This window comes from Pan troglodytes, chromosome 4 (genome assembly GCF_028858775.2).
Source record: "Pan troglodytes isolate AG18354 chromosome 4, NHGRI_mPanTro3-v2.0_pri, whole genome shotgun sequence".
Taxonomy (NCBI): Eukaryota; Metazoa; Chordata; class Mammalia; order Primates; family Hominidae; genus Pan; species Pan troglodytes.
The window spans coordinates 40653695-40674547 of NC_072402.2; the positions used below are offsets into that span (position 1 = coordinate 40653695).

General features: G+C 39.1%; 1 protein-coding gene across 4 annotated transcripts in view; it reads left to right on the forward strand.

The window, feature by feature from the left end:
- The window catches only part of CERT1 (ceramide transporter 1), a 141503-nt gene extending 126397 nt beyond the window's left edge, over window positions 1-15106 (forward strand). For 2 of the 4 annotated variants that reach the window (XM_009449006.5, XM_054685039.2), the window contains 4 exons: window positions 1383-1511; window positions 2258-2387; window positions 4131-4267; window positions 14934-15106. In XM_009449006.5, coding sequence (XP_009447281.2) covers window positions 1383-1511; window positions 2258-2387; window positions 4131-4258 — 387 coding nt within the window. In that variant the 3' untranslated portion in view covers window positions 4259-4267; window positions 14934-15106. Of the gene's footprint in view, window positions 1-1382; window positions 1512-2257; window positions 2388-4130; window positions 4268-9409; window positions 9640-14933 lie in introns of those variants that run through there. The other 2 variants (XM_526893.9, XM_063810357.1) reach the window with 1 other exon arrangement.
- The last annotated feature ends 5747 nt before the right edge of the window (window positions 15107-20853 follow it).

The window sequence follows — 20853 nt, forward strand, 5'->3', positions numbered from 1 at the left end:
CCAATAATTTAGAACCAAAAGAACCTTATTATCTGAAAATAATCCCTCATGGAAAACAATCTGCTGAAGGTATTCTGCTAGATAAATAGTAGATGGAGGGAGGGTCATATAAGTTGTATCAGGATTGAAAAATAAAACTAAAAATTATTAAAATAATCTTATATGTAACAAAATTTGTTACAGTTATAATTATTTGCCAATTCTTGCAATAAACAAATTGTCCTGGAATCATTTTTTCAAGAAAATCACATTACATTCGCAATGTATGTAACTATACCACTAACACTATGTCTGAAATTTATCATCACCCCAAACAGAAACTCCGTACTCATTAAGCAACAACTCTCCATTCCCTCTCCTCCCATTCCATAATAATGTTCTGCTTAGACTCAAAGTCTATAGTGTTATTTACACTACAATATTTTTCCCTTTAAATTTGACATCTTTTGCAGTATGGTCTTAAAAGAGGGCTACTGGTCTCTTGATATTTAAGTCATTCTCATTCTTTAAATTTCTATCTTATCATCCTGTGGATTTGTATTCATTAGGTCTAAATTTGCCAAATCTTCATGTATTACTTACTGTCTCCACACAATTTACCCAACACTATATTTGTCAACTACATGAAATTTTGTATCTTTAAAAAATGAATCATTTCATCTTGCAAATGATTTGTATTGTATGCTATTTATTACTCTCAGTAATCAGGAATGACGCTGCATAACAAGGACTAGTCCAGATACATATACGAGATAACCAAAATAAAAGTAACTTAAATAGGATAAAAGTTTTTTTTTTTCTCATTTAAAGTAGGTAGTCCCATTTATTGAAGACCTAGGCTCCATGTCATTCCCATAGTATATGTTTCCCCTTGCATACCTTAATATTGAAATATTTAATCTAAGTGACTTAGAATTCTTTCTAATGTGATTTGATTCAAATAAGTCTTTTTTCATTAAATCTTTGAATCTAAGCAGAACATAATCATGGAGTATGAGGAGAGAGGAATGGAAAGTTGTTGCTTACTGGGTACAGAGTTTCTGTTTGGGATGATGATAAATTTCAGAGATAGCAATATGGTTACATAACACTGTGAATGTAATTAATGTCCCTGAATTGTACCCTAAAAGTTAGTTAAAATGACAAATTATATGTGTATATATTTTACTGCAATTAAAAAAATAGAACATTATTCCTTTTATTATATTGTTCTGCAAAGCTATTAACTCTGTTCATAATTAATCATTTGGTAGATATCCTCAGATGCTTTCCATTTAAAATTTGAGAGATTTTACCTTCAATTAAGACATTTATTGGCATTACGTTTCTCTTGTTAGTTCCATGTTAGATCTGTTTTTCAGAAGATTTTTACTTCTCCACAGAGGGTGTGGCCTGCTTCTCAGCGAGACGTATTATATCTTTCTGTCATTCGAAAGATACCAGCCTTGACTGAAAATGACCCTGAAACTTGGATAGTTTGTAATTTTTCTGTGGATCATGACAGTGCTCCTGTAAGTACATGTATATAAATGTGTATAATTAAACAATATAAAGCTAAATACACAATGCGGGACAAAAATGATAAACACAGCCCATACACTATACTTGATTTGATAATGGTTCTTAGATTTTATGTTGGATTGACTGCTAGGAACAGTATAGCCCATGTGTTGTCTGAGGGCAACAGTCATGCCTATGAACATTCCACCAGGGCCGTTTACCTTTCCTTCTAAGGTTTCGTGAAACAGCCAAAAGGGCAGTACATACACTGGGCAGTAGGCTACTTCCCACAGTTATCTCTTAAGCCGTTATCAACTGCCAGCCAAATCTCTGTGGTTTACCACAGTTTAGCTCCATTTACTACTTAAGAGGAGGGAATCCTGGGCAACATGGTTAGACCCCATCTCTATTAAAAAAAATTTTTTTTTTTTTTTAGTTAGCCAGGCCTGGTGATGTGCACCTGTGGTCCCAGCTACTCTGGAGGTTGAGGCAGGAGGATTGCTTTGAGCCCAGGAGTTTGAAGCTGCAGTGAACTATGATGGCACCACTGCACTCCAGAGTGGGCAATAGAGCAAGACCTTGTCCCCAGAAAAAGTGGGTGGGGAGGAATCCTGGTGTCATATCAGCTTGGTGCTTATAAGATTTCACTGGAGATACTTTTAAGAGTTACGATTTTGGTTAACCTAATATAATATTAGACCAGCAGAGTTTACAAAATACTGGGTATCTACTGATGCTTTGTTTTTTGTTTTGGCAGCTAAACAACCGATGTGTCCGTGCCAAAATAAATGTTGCTATGATTTGTCAAACCTTGGTAAGCCCACCAGAGGGAAACCAGGAAATTAGCAGGGACAACATTCTATGCAAGATTACATATGTAGCTAATGGTATGTATTTTATTGTTTTTGCTCTTTGATAATGTGGCTGTTCTTGATCATGACCTATATGACAACAATTTGGACAAATGCCTTTTTAGTTCTTATCCATTAGATTACTAATTTTTAATTTGGAGAAAGGTATATCAGAATTACTAGAGAATCTTTGAAAGTACAGATGTCTGAATTTCACCCTGGAACTACTGCTATATGAGTATTTCTGAAGCTAGAGCTGGATAGGAAAATTTTAAAACTTAATCCCTAGGTCACTGTATATACCCTTCTTTTTTTTTTTTTTTTTTGAGATGGAGTCTCGTTCTGTTGCCCAGGCTGGAGTGCAGTGGTGCAGTCTCAGCTCACTGCAACCTCCGCCTCCTGGGTTCAAGCGATTCTCTGCCTCTGTAGCTGGGATTACAGGTGCCCACCACCACGCCTGGCTAGTTTTTTGTATTTTTAGTAGAGACGGGGTTTCACCATCTTGGCCAGGCTGGTCTTGAACTCCTGACCTCGTGATCCACCCACCTCGGCCTCCCAAAGTGCTGGGATTACAGGCGTGAGCCACTGCGCTTGACCTAGCCTTCATATTTAAGCACCATTTTCTTAGATATTTGCCTCATAGAACAGATTTATTATTAGGAATATAAGCAACAGTGGGGAAGGAAATTAAGAGTTCTTTTACTCGTTGTCAGCCTTTTTAGCTTTCTGAATCAATGTTCCCCTAGTCCTTATTAGCAAGTTACATATTTATTTCTCTTTGGCATTCATTGTCAGGCTTTTTGTTTTCTGAGTCAGCGTTTCCCTAGTCCTTATTAGTTGCTAGTTACATATATTTGTTTCACTTTGGATAGGTCTTTTCATTGCTTGCTTTGGGTCCTTACTTCACCTGCTTTGCACTGGATTATTTAACATCCAGTGTAGGTGAGAATGAGAGAATATTCATGTGTTATTGCTTACCATTTGTGTATCACAATTGGCAATATCTACTAATATTTTAAATGTTATTACAAAATAGAATTTATAGAAATTGTACTATACAAAAGATTCTCAATGGAGTATCATTGCAACCTCTCTCATCAAAAGTCAAACCTTCTTTATACAGGGCCATAACTGCTAGTATGTTCAAAGAAACAGTTTTACCTGAGTAAGTTACTATTTCATTATAGTACAGATTTGTGAATAATCTGCCCTAAATAACCTTAAGTGGTGCTATACTAATTTTTGCAGGTAATTTTGGGAACTAAGAACATTGTAGAAAGGTTATAGATGCTTTCTTATTTGCTGTCTGATTATGTCTGATGGATAGTGTTAAGGAATGAAGGGTTGGGACTTAAAAGATCCTAATTGATCCAGCTGGGTACAGTGACTCAGCCTGTACTCCCAGCACCTTGGGAGGCTGAGGCGGGCGGATCATGAGGTCAAGAGTTCAAGACCATCCTAGCCAACATGGTGAAAACCCATCTCTACAAAAATACAAAATTAGCTGGGCATGGTGGCATGCACCTGTAATCCCAGCTACTCCGGAGGCTGAGGCAGGAGAATCACTTGAACCCCAGAGGCGGAAGTTGCAGTGAGCCAAGATCGCGCCACTGCACTCCACCCTGGCAACAGAGCAAGACTCCGTCTCAAAAAGAAAAAAAAAAGATGCTAATTGGTCCAATGTGAGGAATATTTTAAAAGCAAGGGAACAAATTAAGTGCTTCACATATGTTTGGAGAATTGTATCTTAATACATTTTAATTTTCCTTTATCTTGCAGTGAACCCTGGAGGATGGGCACCAGCTTCAGTGTTAAGGGCAGTGGCAAAGCGAGAGTATCCTAAATTTCTAAAACGTTTTACTTCTTACGTCCAAGAAAAAACTGCAGGAAAGCCTATTTTGTTCTAGTATTAACAGGTACTAAAGATATGTTTTATCTTTTTTTAACTTTATTTGACTAATATGACTCTGTCAATACTAAAATTTAGTTGTTGAAAGTATTTGCTATGTTTTTTGATGTTCCCCTATAGAGTATTGTTTCGTTGTTTTTTGTTGTTGTCGTTGTTGTTGTTTTAAACAGGGTCTTGCTCTGTTGCCTAAGCTGGAGTGCAATGACACCATCACGGCTCACTGCAACCTCGACCTCTGGCCTCAAGCAATCCTCTCATCTCAGCCTTCCCAGTAGCTGGGAGTCCCCACAGGCATGTGCCACCATGCTCAGCTAATTTTTTATTTTTTGTAGAGATAGGGGTCTTGCTATGTTACCCAAGCTGGTCTTGAACTCCTGGCCTCAAACAATCCTCCTGCCTCAGCCTCCCAAAGTGCTGGGATTACAGACATGAGCCACCGTGCCTGGCCTTGAAAATTGTAGTTTATAGCCTTTAAAACTTAATTATTTTATTGTTTCCTTTTTCTTCTAATGCTTATGTAAAGAAATTTTGATATTATAGAACTGTAGAATTGTAGAAGTGCAAACTTCCTGTATTCTTTCCTTTCCCAGAAACTGTTATTTTTGTTGTATATTCTTCCAGATTTTTCTGTGTATGTACTGACATATTTTTGAGCGTTAAAATGTTTATACTTACTATTATACAAAATTCTTGTTTTATAACCTTTTTTTCACTTAACAGTGTATCTTGACTATCTTTCTTTATAAGACATGAGATGTGTAAAACATCTCATTCTTTTAACATCTGTTACATGCATGTTGCAGAATTTATTAACTAGTCCCATGTTAATGTCTGAGTTGGTTCCATATTTTTACTGTCAACCAGTACAGCACTGAACACCTTTATGCAAAGAGGTAGAATCTTTAACTTTATTTTGGTGGTGTTGAGACAAAGTTTCTCTCTTGCTGCCCAGGCTGGAGTGCAGTGGTGCAATCTTGGCTCACTGCAACCTCTGCCTCCCAGGTTCAAGCGATTCTCCTGCCTCAGCCTCCCGAGTAGCTGGGATTACAGGCGTCCATCACCACGCCCAGCCTATTTTTGTATTTTTAGTAGAGGCAGGGTTTCACCATGTTGGCCAGGCTGGTCTCGAACTCCTTACCTCAGGTGACCTGCTCTCCTGGGCCTCCCAAAATGCTGGGTTTACAGGCGTGAGCCACTGCGCTCAGCCCAGAATCTTTAACTTTTTAAAGTAAGTGATACGTTAACATGATTAAAAGCCAAAAGTGGCCAGGTGCAGTGGGTCACACCTGTAATCCCAACACTTTTTGGGAGACTGAGGTGGGAGAATGGCTTGAGGCCAGGAGTTCAAATCTAGCCTGGATAACATAGCAAGATTCCCTCTTGACAAAAAAACAATTAGGCGTGGTGGTATACATGTATAGTCCTAGGTACTTGGGAGGCTGAAGCAGGAAGATCGCTTTGTCTGGGAGTTTGAGGCTGCAGTGAGCTGTGATTACACGACTGCACTCCAGCCTGGACAGGTAATGTCTGTCAAAAAATAAAGTCAAAAGTATGAAAAAGTTATACAGTAAAATTTACCCTGTCTTGCATTCACCATATAGTATTAACATATGCTATTACTAGTTTCTTCTAGAAAGTTTTTAATGCTTGAATGAACAAATACAAGTGTATTTTCTACACAGATACACTTTTTTTGTTGTTAAAGAAGCAGCAGCATACTATAAACACTGTTCAACATCTTATATTTGCATTTATTTTATCTTGAAGGTCTCACATATTTGTAAGGAGCTTCCTGATTTTGATGGTTATACAGTATCCCATTGTATAGATGTGCATAATTTATTTAATCAGTTCTGCATTGGCGAATATTACAGTTTCCAATTTTTGCCAGAGCAGTGTCATAATTGTATCCATATGTCATTTTGTACTTGCAAGTTTATATGTGGGAAAATTAATAGATGTGGTACTACTGGCCCTGCTAGGGGTTTGTGCATTTATAATTTAGATATTACTTTTCATAGAGGTTATAGTAATTGACCATCTCAACAGCAATAATGAATTGGAGTCCCTGTGTCCCACAGTTTTTCATACAACGTGTAAAACAAAACTTTATAACTTTCCCAACTCATTAGGTGAAAAATACTCTCTCAGTGTAGTTTTAATTGTATTCCTCTTCTTATGACTGAGTTTAAGCCTGCTTTAGTCCATTGAGAATCTTTTGTATAGTACGATTTCTATAAATTCTATTTTGTAATAACATTTAAAATATTAGTAGATATTGCCAATTGTGATACACAAATGGTAAGCAATAACACATGAATATTCTCTCATTCTCACCTACACTGGATGTTAAATAATTGGCTGAGAAATGTATATTCTTGAGTCCTTTTCTTTAGCTAAAAATAATAGTCAATTATATAATGAAATAATTTTAAACAAGTCTGATTTCTAATGATGTTTATAGTATGTCTTTCTTTTAAAAAATGCAAAAGCTAAATTTATTGTCCGATACTAACTAATATCCCATACTAACATAAGGGATATTGCATTGATGTCTCAGTTGTTTAGCTTTATCCCAGGAAAAAGGGTATTTGAAAATATTAAATAGGTTCCAGTCTTAGTTACCTGAATGATTGGTGTTTTGGAATATAGCCTTACCCTTTAGGGATTCTCTCTTCAAGCACAAGTGCACTGCATTCAGTGTGCTGACAATTTTTATATCTTGTACTTTAGAATTGTTATAGCTAGATCTGGACACATTACTTCTTATCGATTCTGAGTCTGTGCCATATTTATCAAATAAACCAGAAAACTGATGGCATGTGACAGCAACAGGCTTATCACCCTGCTTCGCTGTGTGTCTCTTTGCCATGGCCTCTAGGGTTTTTAAAGTGCTGCTGTTTCACTCTATCCAAGACCAGATTTTGTTTCACTCTAACTATATCTGCCTTCTCTCTTCTTCACTATGACCTCACTGAAACGGCCTCCCTCTTGATGCTTTATGATGACTTCCTTACCAAAGGTTCTCAGATATTCAACCAAGCAAGGCAGAAATACAACTTTGTATTAAAGCAAGAGAAATCTGAATGCAGTTGTGTGTAAAACATGCTCTCAATTATATTTGAGAAGAATAATTTTTTAAACAGTTGAAAGATAAATGGTAGGATATTAGCAGCATTTGCTTCTAGACTTGGATTTAGAGCAGTGTTTCATTGACTCTCTGTGTGTGTGCATGTGTATGTTCACAGATTTTTCATTTGTGGACCTGGGAGGGAGGAGCTTGGAATCTGAAAAAATTCATCTCTGGGGAAGAGAGGTCTATTGTTTGTGGATACATGTATATGTGTGCAAAGATACAGCTGAAAAGATTCATTGGCCCCCAACTCAGATTTGGCTTTTTGAGTCCAGATTGAGCTTCTTTCTAACAAAGATCCAAATTCAAACCTTAACATGGTAAAATCTTTGTTACTGTAACGTAACTTTTTTTTTTTTTTTTTTACAATAATTATGGAAGATAAATGTATGAAGTCGAACCCAGCATTGAAACCCTAGGAAAGCGAACGTTCTTAATTTTGGTGATGGAAAAAATAGTAACATTCAATAATGTGTGTATCATCTTTAGAGAAAGTTCTGTAAAGAGTTAATAAGATCCAAAGTTGTTTAACAGTAAAAACTTTATAATATATATTATATATAATATATATTTTATTTATTTATTTATTTATTTATTTATTTATTTATTTATTTATTTATTTTGAGACAGCATCTCACTCCTGTCGCCCAGGTTGGAGTACACTGGAGCGATCTCAGCTCACTGCAGCCTCAACTTCTCAAGCTCAGGTGTTCCTCCTACCTCAGCCTCCTGGGTAGCTGGGACTATAGGCACACACCACCATGCCCGGCTAATTTTTTATACTTTTAGTAGAGTTGGGGTTTCACCATGTTTCCCAAGCTGGTCTCAAACTCCTGAGTTCAAGCAATCCGCCTTCCTCAACCTCCCAAAGTGCTGGGATTACAGGTGCGAGCCACCTAGCCCCGCCAGTAAAAACTTTTAAACTCATTTGACAAAGAGGTCTGAGCATGTTTGTTGATTAAATAAGGCAGGCCTCTCTCTCATAGCTTGAATACATTTTTTAAATTCTTGGTAAGTAGTATTGTATGTCATAATTTTTATTGCAGGCTAAGAGGAAAGAAATGCCATGTTGTGGGGTAAAAATCCAGAGACCTTTCACTGATTACCTCTGCTCACCTATATTGCCCTTTTTTTTTCAGGTGCCTATGCCCCCTTTATTTTACACAACTATGCAAATTGTGAGGCCAAGGATGTGACTGCAAACAATTAAGATTTGATTTACATGAATAAGCTTTCTTCTCCATGAAAATACACTGTGTCACTTCACACTTGGTCTAACACACACACAAAATTCTCACCCTAGGTGGCACAGATACACTCAGCATGCAATATTAAGTACAATTTCCATTTTATTTTTCTCCAGAGAATAGTCCATCTTCAGTCTTTAAGGACTCAGCTCCTTACATGGGCTTTGGTGGGGGTCATGGGGCAGCACCTGCAGGTCTAAATTGGGGTGGAGGTGTTCGATCCTTCTCCTTCATGAGATCGATTCCTGACTACTTTGTTGTGAGTTGCACAACTCACACAGTAATATAGCTTCACATACAGCTTGGGAAGCACATAGACATCAAAGACACTCACTTCGGAAATGTCCCTGACTGCTGCGACCTTCACTGTGTTTCAAATGACGAATTTCTTAATGGCCTTGTCCTTGGGCACGCATCAGGCACGGTTCGTGCAGCAAACAGGCTGCACGTGGCTGTGGCCCTTTTTGGCACAACCATTGTTCCTTCTTTTCTTTGTCATCTTGGAGGCCTGGACCGTAGAGAGGACTGTTCCCGTTTTTTTTTCTAACTTTTGAAAAATTCCATATACCTTTGATTCCTTGCTGATGGAATAAGTTCAAATTTGTAAGGTTAATAATTTTGCATTCATAATGATAAATTTTAATAGAGATTCCATGCATTCCATGAATATGGAGGGTGGGAGAACTCTGTTCTGGTAGTCTTGCAGCTGTTCGTAACAAACATACTGCTGAGTTTTTTACTTGTCTTTTTTTTTTTTTTTTTCCTTCAGTGACTGAAGCAAGGCTGTGTGACATTCCATGTTGGAGAAAAAAAGAAAAAAAAAAGCTGAATGCTCTAAGCTGGAACGTAGGATCTATAGCCTTGTCTGTGGCCCAAGACCTTGGCCTTGTGTACAAAAATGACAAAATATTGCAATAGCAAAGCTGAACATCTAACACTAGCTATCTCTTGCTAGATCTCCTTGCTCAGCATATAACTATAAATACATGTAAAATTACATGTATATGGCTATATTTTTATTTGCTTGCTCCTAGAAGAGAAAAAAAAATCAACTTTGAATCACAACTAGGAATTGATGCTTTAATTTTTGGATACTTTTTCAGAATTTTTAATTTACTATGGTCCGGCCTAAGATCCTCTGTTGTATCAGGTTTTGTGCACAAAAGAAAAGCACAAAAGTTGAATGCACATGGGGCATGTGCTTTCTGTGCACCAAATATCTGGATGAGGTTCTTTTTTCAGGCCTACAGTCAAATCTGTGTCCAGAATTTTTTGACTTTTTTGCTTTGTATAATCATAGAATTCATTGCTGCTGATTTCTATAATGATTCATGTTGTCATGTGTCTCCTAATAATTGAGGGCTGTCAATAACCTGTGATTTTGCCTTTTCTATAGTCTTACTCCCATGAAGAACCTTGGTTCTGATGGAGAAAGTGAAAAGCTTTATTTCTTCCCCTAGATATCTTTATATTTCTATTATATTTTTTAGTTGTGTACTGTGTACTAGAGATTTTTTTCAGTTTGTTATGAACACAATTTGGTAAGCCCTAAATTGGTTCTGCCTGTCTCCAAACAGAAACATCTGTACAAATCTTGTTGGTATAGACTACTTTCTGGAAAATGGTCAAGATAAGTTCATGTTTTCTTGAAATTTCTAAGATAGTATATGGTATCACTTGTTTAAAGCAAATCAGACTGAGTTTGACATTTAATTCAATATTTCTGGTATTCAGTAACGGGTATATATGTTTGTTCTTCCAGTTTGGGTCAGTTTAAAAGATATGTTGCAAAGTATACATAGAAAATGTGAGCAATGCCTCTCTTTGCCTCTTGATCAGAAACTTCAGCAGAGCGGTAAGGATTCCACATGATTTAAACTGAAATGCTTTTCTTTGTTGCTATAAGAACTTAAAATGTAAAATACCTTTTTCAGTTTAAGTCCTGTAAACAACATTGAAGCATGGAGATGAGGCAAGGAATAGTACTCACTGAAGTTGAAATGACTGCCCACTTCCAAATCTTCATTGTGTTTACACACCAGTGTATTTATACAAATCAGAGGCATTTTGTAGATGCTTTGCTGACTTGTTCAGCTCTGTAAAAACACAGAAATCAGACCCATTTTGTAAAGCGGAAAGTCATGTTACATGGAACATGTCCTGTATATATCACATACATGGTAATGGAGTCTTAATGATAAGTGCAAGATAATAATTTAATGATGGGATTAGTCTGATCACTTAATATGCACAATCCTGGAAGTGAATTACTTGCATCAGATATAGTGATATTTATTATTCTGTACAGAGAGAAAAATACATATAAAACATATGCTTACATTACATGCACGCGGATTTCACGCTCCATAATCTTTTCTATTTTTTAATTTACCTTTCTGTAAATGATGTGCATGGAATATGCCTTATAGAAAAATGCTGTTCATAATTTGACTACGTGGAAAAGTGCCTATATGGTGGTAATGCTAGTAAGGCAAATAAGACAAATTATCATGTTGGTTTACTACATCACCAGTTAACATTTTATATTGTGATGTTTAAAAAAGAAAAATTTATACCTCAAATGTGTATTTTATTTTACAATCAGCTGTGGGGTATGGGGTTGGGATGGGAGAATAGGGGGGTTGGGGAGGGCAGGTTTATTCACCATAGCCGCTGATAAGAATCTTCAAAAAAATTCTATATGCGCACTATAAATGTTTCTCTGTTTGCCATTTCTGGTAACTATCATGAACACAGACAGTTAACTCTTTCATAACTGAATTGGATAGCTTTATTTTACAGAAGTATGGCAAGTTTACAAAGCAATATCTAAATCTAATTATCATTAGTTGCATTTGGACTAAATGTGATGATATACTTTTGCAATTGATTCTGTAAATAAAAGGATTACACTAAAATATTTGTATTAAAAGAAGAAAAGATAACATTTTACCTTTAGATAACTGCACTTGTACCACACTAGAGTTAATCCCACCCAATCAGATTGAGAAATAAATTGGGGAATGTGGAAAGAGTCCAAAAGAGGTCAGAATTTGGAGAGGTACTGGCCTTCTGGACAACATTTAGACCCTCTACAATTATTTTCATTAAGCTGATTCCTACATCCTGAATATTCATGTTTTCTCATCTGCAGATATTTGTCTTCCCCCAAAATAAAAGAAAAAAAAACTACCCTTTACTCTCTTTTCTACTCAGTTACTCTTTTGTGCTATGTTAGAAACTTGAAATATATTGGTGATGTGGGGATTTTGTCCCTGACTGCCCACTGTACAGGACAAGAGAGCACAGTGTTTCAGTTGGAATTCAGGACTCCTGGTTTTGAGGTAGAGGATGATCACTGCAGTACTTGGTTTGGAATTGCCACAGGGGTAGCTAAACCAAAGGAGGGTTATATCTGCAAGGGAGGTGTAAGAAGGCAAAATAAGGAAAAGGAGGAATGGGTTTTCTATTTGTTCAGTTTCATCAACTAATTTATACACCTAATACAACGTCAGTGTCAATTGCTATTAAGAAATTTTTAGTTGGGCTGAGCTGGTTCTCTTGTGAAATTGTGCTGGTTATCTTTAAGCTTATCAGTTATTTGTCCAATTAAACACTTTTCACCAGTATTTAGTCCGAGTTGTACAGACGATGTATTTGGATTTTGTCATGGTTCATCTACAGACTCAAAACATAATCATTTTAAAGTACCTTGGGAGTGTGTAGAGTAACTTCTATAATAGCTTTATGATCCTGATGATGTTTTTTAAACACAATAAAGTTGGATCTTCCATGTTACAATCACAGAATTAAAACCAGTATTTAAAGTGGAAAAGTATTAAAATATTATGGACAAATATGCTGGCTTGATTTGTTTTCCTTAACCCTGAGATATTGCCCTATTCTGAGTAGTTAAGAGCTTGAAATTCAGTGTTCTTCCCATAACCCAGTTAGGGATCAAGAAAACTACTGAGTTGCAGCCTAAATTTTTTTTTTTTTTTTTTTTTTTGGAGACAGAGTCTTGCTTTGTCACCCAGGCTGGAGTGCAGTGGTGGGATCTTGGCTCACTGCAACCTCCACCTCCCAGGTTCAAGTGATTCTTGTGCCTCAGCCTCCTGAGTGGCTGGGATTACAGGCATGAGGCACTACGCCCGGCTAATTTTTGTATTTTTAGTAGAGACAGGGTTTCGCCATGTTGGCCAGGTTGGTCTCAAACTCCTGACCTCAGATGATCCACCCACCTGGGCCTCCCAAAGTGCTGGGATTACAGGCCTCGGCCATCGCGCCCAGCTCAATTTTTTTTTTAACAAAATATAACAAGAAGAATATATCAAGTACATGACATGTAATATTTTGTGTATCTTTTGTCATATGTATTACACATATGTGTGTAATGGGTTACAGTTTACAATGAATTTCTTACTGTGGATCACATCCAGAAGTTTTAAAAGATTGGTAGAGAAGCCATATTCACTTGGGTGTTTCTAAAATGGAAGCACAGTGCTGGTGAATGATACACACTTATTTTGTAATTGAGCTGTATGCATTTAATCATAAATAAATAATCTCATTTATTTAAATCTCGTTTAATCTCAGCTCCACTTGTTGCACTCAGGTAATTTATGCCCTAGAACAACCATGAAATGGGAAGTGTGGACTTCCATTTCACTCAGTCAGTGGATTCATATTGAAAGGCACTGAGCATATTTCTTTCCTAGTGTTCAAAGATACATGCCATCCAAACAATGTGATCTGTAAACAAAAGCCAACTACTTAATCTGGTGGGATGCTGGAGGGAAAATCTGACTTGTGTTGAATTTGATGACAGAGAAATATTATGTGGTCCTCATTCCTAGAGGGATTTTCTAGGGCAGTTTTAACTGTGCAGTTTTTCTTTAGACTTGACTTTGGCATATAACCTGCAAATAAGGTGTAGTTCTAACTAGCAGTTTCAAATGCGGTTGCTTTTATAGGATCTTCCAGATTTTCTTGCCATTATTTGAACTTGGTTACAACAGAGTTCATATTATCATTTATATTGTCTACCTTTTAAGACATTTTCTGTGAACCTTCCACATCTGTATACTTTGAATAGCCTTGCACAAATACCATAAGTGAAGCTACTTTATTTGGCCTCTTCATTCTCTCTTCCTATAGAATTCTGTGAGGTTAGTACTAGAACAAATCTTTAAGATCTCTGAAGTTATTAGAAGATGCCAAACCAGGATTTTCCTGTCACCCAGGCTCTGTGGTTGATGAGGTGGTGTGTGAGGGTATCTCCGCCGTGTCTGTACCAGGCACTATGCTTTTTCTGACTCCTCCCCACTCAACAGTCCTGTGGAGGTGGTAGCGGTGATTGGTGGTACCACCCCTGTTTTACAGATGAGGGAACAGGTTGGGGTTCCAAACCTACTGATTCCCTGACTCTTAAGTTTTTTTTTTTCCCATTAGACTCTACTTTTTAATGCCTATGTGTAATATCTAGAATATAGTGTTTGATGGACTAGAAAGAGCTAACATGCTTGAAGACTAGCAATTTTGGTGTATGGGTCTTAGTCCCACACTTCAATATTGGCTTCACAAAATTCCAAATACACATGGTTCCTTAACAATGGTTCGATTTATGATTGTTCAACTTTATGCAAAGCACTACAAATACAGTACACTCCAACTTACCATGGGGCTGCGTTCCGATAAACCAGTCATATATGGAAAATACCGTAAGTCAAAAGTACATTTTCAGCCGGGGGCAGCGGCTCACACCTGTAATCCCAGCACTTTGGAAGACCGAGGCGGGTGGATTGCCTGAGGTCAGGAGTTGAAGACCAGCCTGTCTAACATGGTGAAACCCCTTGTCTCTACTAAAAATAAAAAAGCTGGGTGTGGTGGCACGCACCTGTAATCCCCAGCTACTCAGGAGGCTGAGTCAGGAGAATTGCTTGATCCCGGGAGGTGGAAGTTGCAGTGAGCTGAGATTACACCACTGCACTCCAGCCTGGGTGACACAGCAAGACTCTGTCTCCAAAAAAAAAAGTTTTCAACTTAACGTTATTTTCAACTTGCAGTGGGCTTATCAGCACATAGCCACATCATAAATCGAGGTGCTTTTGTCAAAAGTACATTATTGTTTTATTTTCAACTTACAGTGGGGCTTATCAGTATGTAGCCCCATCATAAGTCAAGGGGCTTTTATAACGATGTGTCTTACAAAATCCCACCAGATACAGAAAGGAGGGCAGTAAAGATGAAATTTGATCACAATTAGGTGCTTAAACTTTCTTCCTGTCCTCCAGCTCAGAGGATGAAACAGGAAACTGAGTCATAAAACACTACTACAAACAAGCCCAAGGATTTTATCCCAGATTTTCAACCCAAGGATGAGCTGCAATATAACTATCACTGTTTTGTTGGCTGCCTGCCACAGAATGACCACTGAGGAAATAAAGCGAGCTTTGGATTCACTGCAGCTTGGTTTACTGTGGTTCTTTTCTGTATTACCGTTGTTAGGATTGGGAGGTTTAAATGGTAACTGGGTCCAGCAGCAGGGAATCTGTGTGCAGCAGCTAAATCAAGGTTTAGTCAATGTCCAAAACACTTTAGCAAATTGGATATCAGTAATTCCCCAGCACCCTAAAACAGTTCCCAGAGCAAGTATTTATTAAACTACTACTACATGCCATGAAGGATTGGAGATAAACGATAACCAGCATATAGCCTTCATTGTTGTTGTCATAACCAGGCTTTTAAGAAATGTATCCAAAGTTAAAGGAAATAGGCTGGCCCGGGCGCGGTGGCTCACACCTGTAATCCCAGCACTTTGGGAGGCCGAGGCAGGTGGATCACGAGGTCAGGAGTTTGAGACCAGCCTGGCCAACATTGTGAAACCCCATCTCTACTAAAAATACAAAAATTAGCTGGGTGTGGTGGCGGGCACCTGTAGTCCCAGCTACTCGGGAGGCTGAGGCAGGAGAATCATTTGAACCCGGGAGGCAGAGGTTACAATGAGCCAAGATTGCACCATTGTACTCCAGCCTGGGCGACAGGGTGAGACTCCATCTTAAAAAAAAAAAAAAGGAAATAGGATTTGAGATCAGAAGCATTTGAATAAGGTACATTGAACAATAGATTTAGCCACATTTGAGATGTACAAAAGTGTTTTTAATTCTTGGTTCTCAGTTCTCAAAAGATAGATAGGAAATAGGTTGTTGCTGTGTTTTAAGTTTACCAACCTCTGTACATTAATAGCACCACATTAATGGTATTCATTTTAATTTAAAACTACAATTTATAGTCTGTGACTCACTTTTCATTCCTAGCATCCAGTAGGTTTTTGTTGTTGTTATTTCTAAGTAAATTTCCAAGTTCCTGGGTACCATGTGTTCAACATACTGAGAAAGAATGAGACTTAGAAGTCAGAAGACCAAAGGTTCTCTTGCTCTCTCATTTGAACAGCTTTTATCTTGGGCAAATCATTTTAATGTGTCTAAGTCTATTTTAATCTATAAAATTATACAAAGCCACCTACTATGGCTACATCACAGGGTGGTTTGGGGAAGAGCAAGATAATGTATTTTAGTGCTTTAAAAACTTTAAAGTACTATGCAAATACTAAGGAATACTAAGGCAACTACAAATATGTGCTAGGTGCTGGGTTTTGAATGGTAGAGATAGGAAGATGAGCAAGAGACAGGAATAATGACAAGTTGCAAACATTTGGAGGCTTTGAGCAGAACTGTAAGTTACTTGGCTTGTCTGGGGTTTAGTCTACCTCCAGGACATAACCAGTAAGGGAGAAGACTAGGGGGAGAGCCACAGGCAGTTGGTAGAAAACCTTGAAGTGTGTAAAGTTTGATCTTCGTTCTGCCAGCAATGGGAGACACCGAGGGACTTTTTGGAGCATTATTATTGTACACGTTTTAGAAATATCGGTGGGTCTTGCCACCTGGTTTCGTTTGAATAGGGAATAAGTCAAATGGTTTTGGTTTTGTTTTTTGATACAGAGTCTCGCTGTGTCATCCGGGCTGGAGTGCAGTGGTGCAATAGCTCACTGCAACCTCCGCCTCCCGGGTTCAAGTGGTTCTCATGCCTCAGCCTCCCGAGTAGCTGGGATTAAAGGCATGCACCACCACGCCAGACTAATTTTTATGTTTTTAGTAGAGATGGGGGTTTCTCCATGTTGACCAGGCTGGTCTTGAACTCCTGGCCTCAAGTGATCTGCCCACCTCAGCCTCCCAAAATCCTGGGATTACGCCATGAGCCTGATGGTGGTGGTGGTGGTGTTTTGTTGGGGTTTTTTTTGTTTTGAGATGGAGTTTTGCTCTTGTCCAGGCTGGAGTGCATGGCGCAATCTCGGCTCACTGCAACGTCTGCCTCCTGGGTTCAAGCGATTCTCCTGCCTTAGCCTCCCGAGTAGCTGGGATTACAGGCATGTGCCACCGCGCCTGTCTAATTTTGTATTTTTAGTAGAGATGGGGTTTCACCATGTTGGTCAGGCTCATCTCGAACTCCCAACCTCAGATGATCTGCCCACCTCGGCCTTCCAAAGTGCTGGGATTACAGGCGTGAGCCACTGCACCCCCTCAACTGTTATTCAGTTCTATAATATGTCCTTTTCCTTTGTATTTGGATTATATAACTACTATGATATTGCTTGTTGTATTAGTCTAGAAGCTCTACTAATAAGCTAGGCTGTAGCTTATCAGCTCAACTGACCAGTAGAACACAAGGCCCCACCTAAAGTCAGAGAGCAGTTTCAATGGAGTGTATGTTTAAGGTGGCAAAAAAGTGAAAAAAAAATATATGGATAGGTTGTGAATAGCAGTAAATGAACCTGGAGGGGCAGAAGAGTTTTTAACTTCAATGAGAAGGTGCAAGGATGAGATCCAGGAAAAGGAACACCATTATCTTCTTTTCCCCTAGGACTTAAGCTTTATAAAGAGATGCCGGCTCTCCCAGCCAGAGATAGTGGCAGATAAGCAAGGGGTCAAAAGAAATGCAGGGCAGCCCACAGTAGGTCTGGGCTGCAAAGGGTTATGGCTAGTTAGCTGTGCAACTGCTGAGGAGAGATGATGAAAACAAAGATTGACTGAGTCACCTCTGCTGACAATCCCTGTGGTGCTCTGTGGAAGGTACTAGGCTGTTCTCTAAAGTATCAATACACATGAGATTCATATCATCCACTACAAAAATATACATGTTTCCATCTTTGGATGATAAACTGATTCTGTGTTTATATGAGGACACAATAAATACAGCATTTCATAGACTATGTAGAGCTAGATACCTCCTTAGAAGCCAGTGAATCCAACTGTCATTTCACAAGGAAACTGAAGACGAGATAGGAAGTGAATAGCATAAGGTCTCACAGCTAGTCAGTGGCATAGCAAGGACTGGAATGGAAGTCTCTGGATTTCCAGCTCCCTCAACACTGCCTTCCTCTGTTGTGACTGTTTTCTGTTTGGCATAAGTGTGGAGTATATTAATTTATTGCCTCGGCCATTCAACAAACTTAGACCTTTAATGTAAGGCACTTGTTTAAGGTAACAAGAAAAGACATAGTCCCTGCCTTCCAGAGACCTCAGTCTGGAAAAAATGTGGGCAAGATTTATCTCTGCAGTACAGAATAAAAAATCTTTGGCTTTTATTTTTATATGTTTTTATCATTTAATTTTTTGTTTGATAATGTATATAATTTATCAAGAAATATTAACAGCCTGGCCAACATGGTGAGACCCTGTCTCTACTAAAAATATAAAAATTAGCCATGCACGGTGGTGCATGTCTGTAATCCCAGCTACTTGGGAGGCTTGAGGTAGGAGAATCACTTGAACCTGGGAGACGGAGGTTGCAGTGAGCTGAGATTGCGTCACTGCACTCCAGCCTGGGCAACAGAGTGAGACTGTCTCAAAAAACAAAATTATTGGAGGTGTGTGTCCAGAACTTTTTCTGATGGGGTGTTCAAGGTTTGAGTTCTACTGGCATAGTTAAATGCTGTCCTGAGCAAGTTAAAGATGGCTTTTCCCCCAATAACTTTCCATTTAAAATTACCATTCTCTTGGCTATACCAGCAAGCTTCAGTTATTTAACTGTTGTACAGTTGAATAAGGTACTGGTCCATGTCCTGTTAGGAAGCAGGCTGCACAGCAGGAGGTGAGCAGCGGAGAGCGAGCATTAGGCTGAGCTCTGCCTCCTGTCAGATCAGCAGCAGCATTAAATTCTCATAGGAGCAGGAACCATATTGTGAACTGCGCATGCGAGAGATTTAGTTGCACTCATGAGAATCTAATGCCTGACCTGAGGTGGAACTGTTTCATCCCAAAATCATCCTCCCAACCCCACCCCATCTGTAGAAAAATTGTCTTCCATGAAACCGATCACTAGTGCCAAAAAAAGGTTTGGGACCGCTGGGTAAGAGCATCCAGGTGTGTTGAAAGAGGATTGGCCTGAGGTAGGCGAGCTCTCCATACAGATCTGAGTACCTTTTGTTACTAGAAGATGAAGTTTTAAGAACGAGAGCTCACAGGTTATGTCTTCGATCAGAAAGGACTGAGGAAGTGCACCAAAGCTTGATTTCATTGTAAGAGCCCTTTGAGGTTATAGCCCAAGTCTAGACAGTGAAATGGGCAGGAAGGTAGAGGCTCCTCTGTTAATTCCTTCGTGAGCTTCAGGGATACAGGAGAACATCACACATCACGCAGGGCTAACAATACTCTGAATTTGCTTTATTGTGTCCAAGGCTTCTACTGAGTACAATCCCAGCTGATTTTAGAGTGGAGACAGAATTGCCCCCTCAACTGCAACCCCCCCTACCTCCACTCCAGCCCACTTCAAATTTGCAAGTGACATGAAAGCAAAGGACTTCCATAATCAACACAGGGTAGATGACCATAGCCCTTCTAGTTTGGATTACTTCCCGATGCTTTCCTTCCAACACACACACACACACACACACACACACACACACACACACACACCCCGTATGCTTAGTTAGCTTGCGCACACACACATACACACCTTGTATGCTTAGCAGCTGGCACAAGGCCCTCCTACTTTTATGCTCCCTGCCAACTGGCTTCAGAATTAGCCAACTGGAATGCTGTTGCCTGGGACTAATCCTGCTCCAGCACTACAATCCTGGGACATTACAGTTCAAAGGAGTCAAACTTCATAGGGCAGGTGGGGTGAGGATGGGGAGTGGACAGTGATACATACCCTTAACAGGAGCTCAATTTTTCCCCCTATTTGGCCCTTTGCAGCAGAGTGCAGGGAACAAACAGGAGGGTAAAGGGAATAGGTGATGGCAAATGCCTCTCTCTGGGGCAGTCACTCCACAGGTTGAAGAGATGGAGAAGACCTTCAGTGTTGTTCTGGGACAGGAGGGGGGCGTGTGAGGAACACCAAATCCAAATAACATTTTCTAGTTATTACATCTCTCGGGTTAATTCCAATTAAATTTTTATTAGCCAACACTTGGTCTCTCCCCAGGTGTTTCCCAACCTTGTGCTACTGAATAAACAGTTTTGTAAAACCATTCATTCAAGCCCCACCAGGCACCTCATATGAAATTCCAACCTATTAGTGCAGCAGCAGCAGCACCTGTTAACTGCCACGTTCCGGCCCCACCCCAGAACAAGAGAATCAGAAATCGCTGGGGCAGGGCCCAGCAGTCTGTTTAAGCAGGTCCTCTGGGTGAATGCACACTCATTTGAGAGCCGCAGTATTAAAGCCATCTTTTGCATTCAGCCTCCTAACTCCAGCTGTTAGTGTGAGGCTCTTCTTTTGGCCTTAGGGAGCAGCTGTTAGAAAACTCACATCCTGGTGCAAGAGTGCCCATACCTCCCTCTGCAGCTCTCAAACTTGCTCAGGATGGAAAACAACGGCAGGGATAGGGGTAGGAGGGCTGTGTTCCAAGCACACCAAAATGAAAAAAGCAATCCGTTAAGCTTTAAATACATAATTGTAAACTAAATCATCTGCCATCTTCTCTCGGCTTCCAGTGTAGAGGTTACCCATTATTTTTGCTAACTGGCAAAGTAATTAATAAATTCAAGACTTACCTAGCGTAGGAGCATACTTCGAGAAACACTGGTCATGAAAAAAATCTCCACAATGAACATAATGCTCAGGAGATTGGTATTGATGTGTTTTGCTCTTCAGTGTGAGATGTGCCCCTTAGATTTAATCCTGTATCGTCTCCTGAAATCAAACATCCTG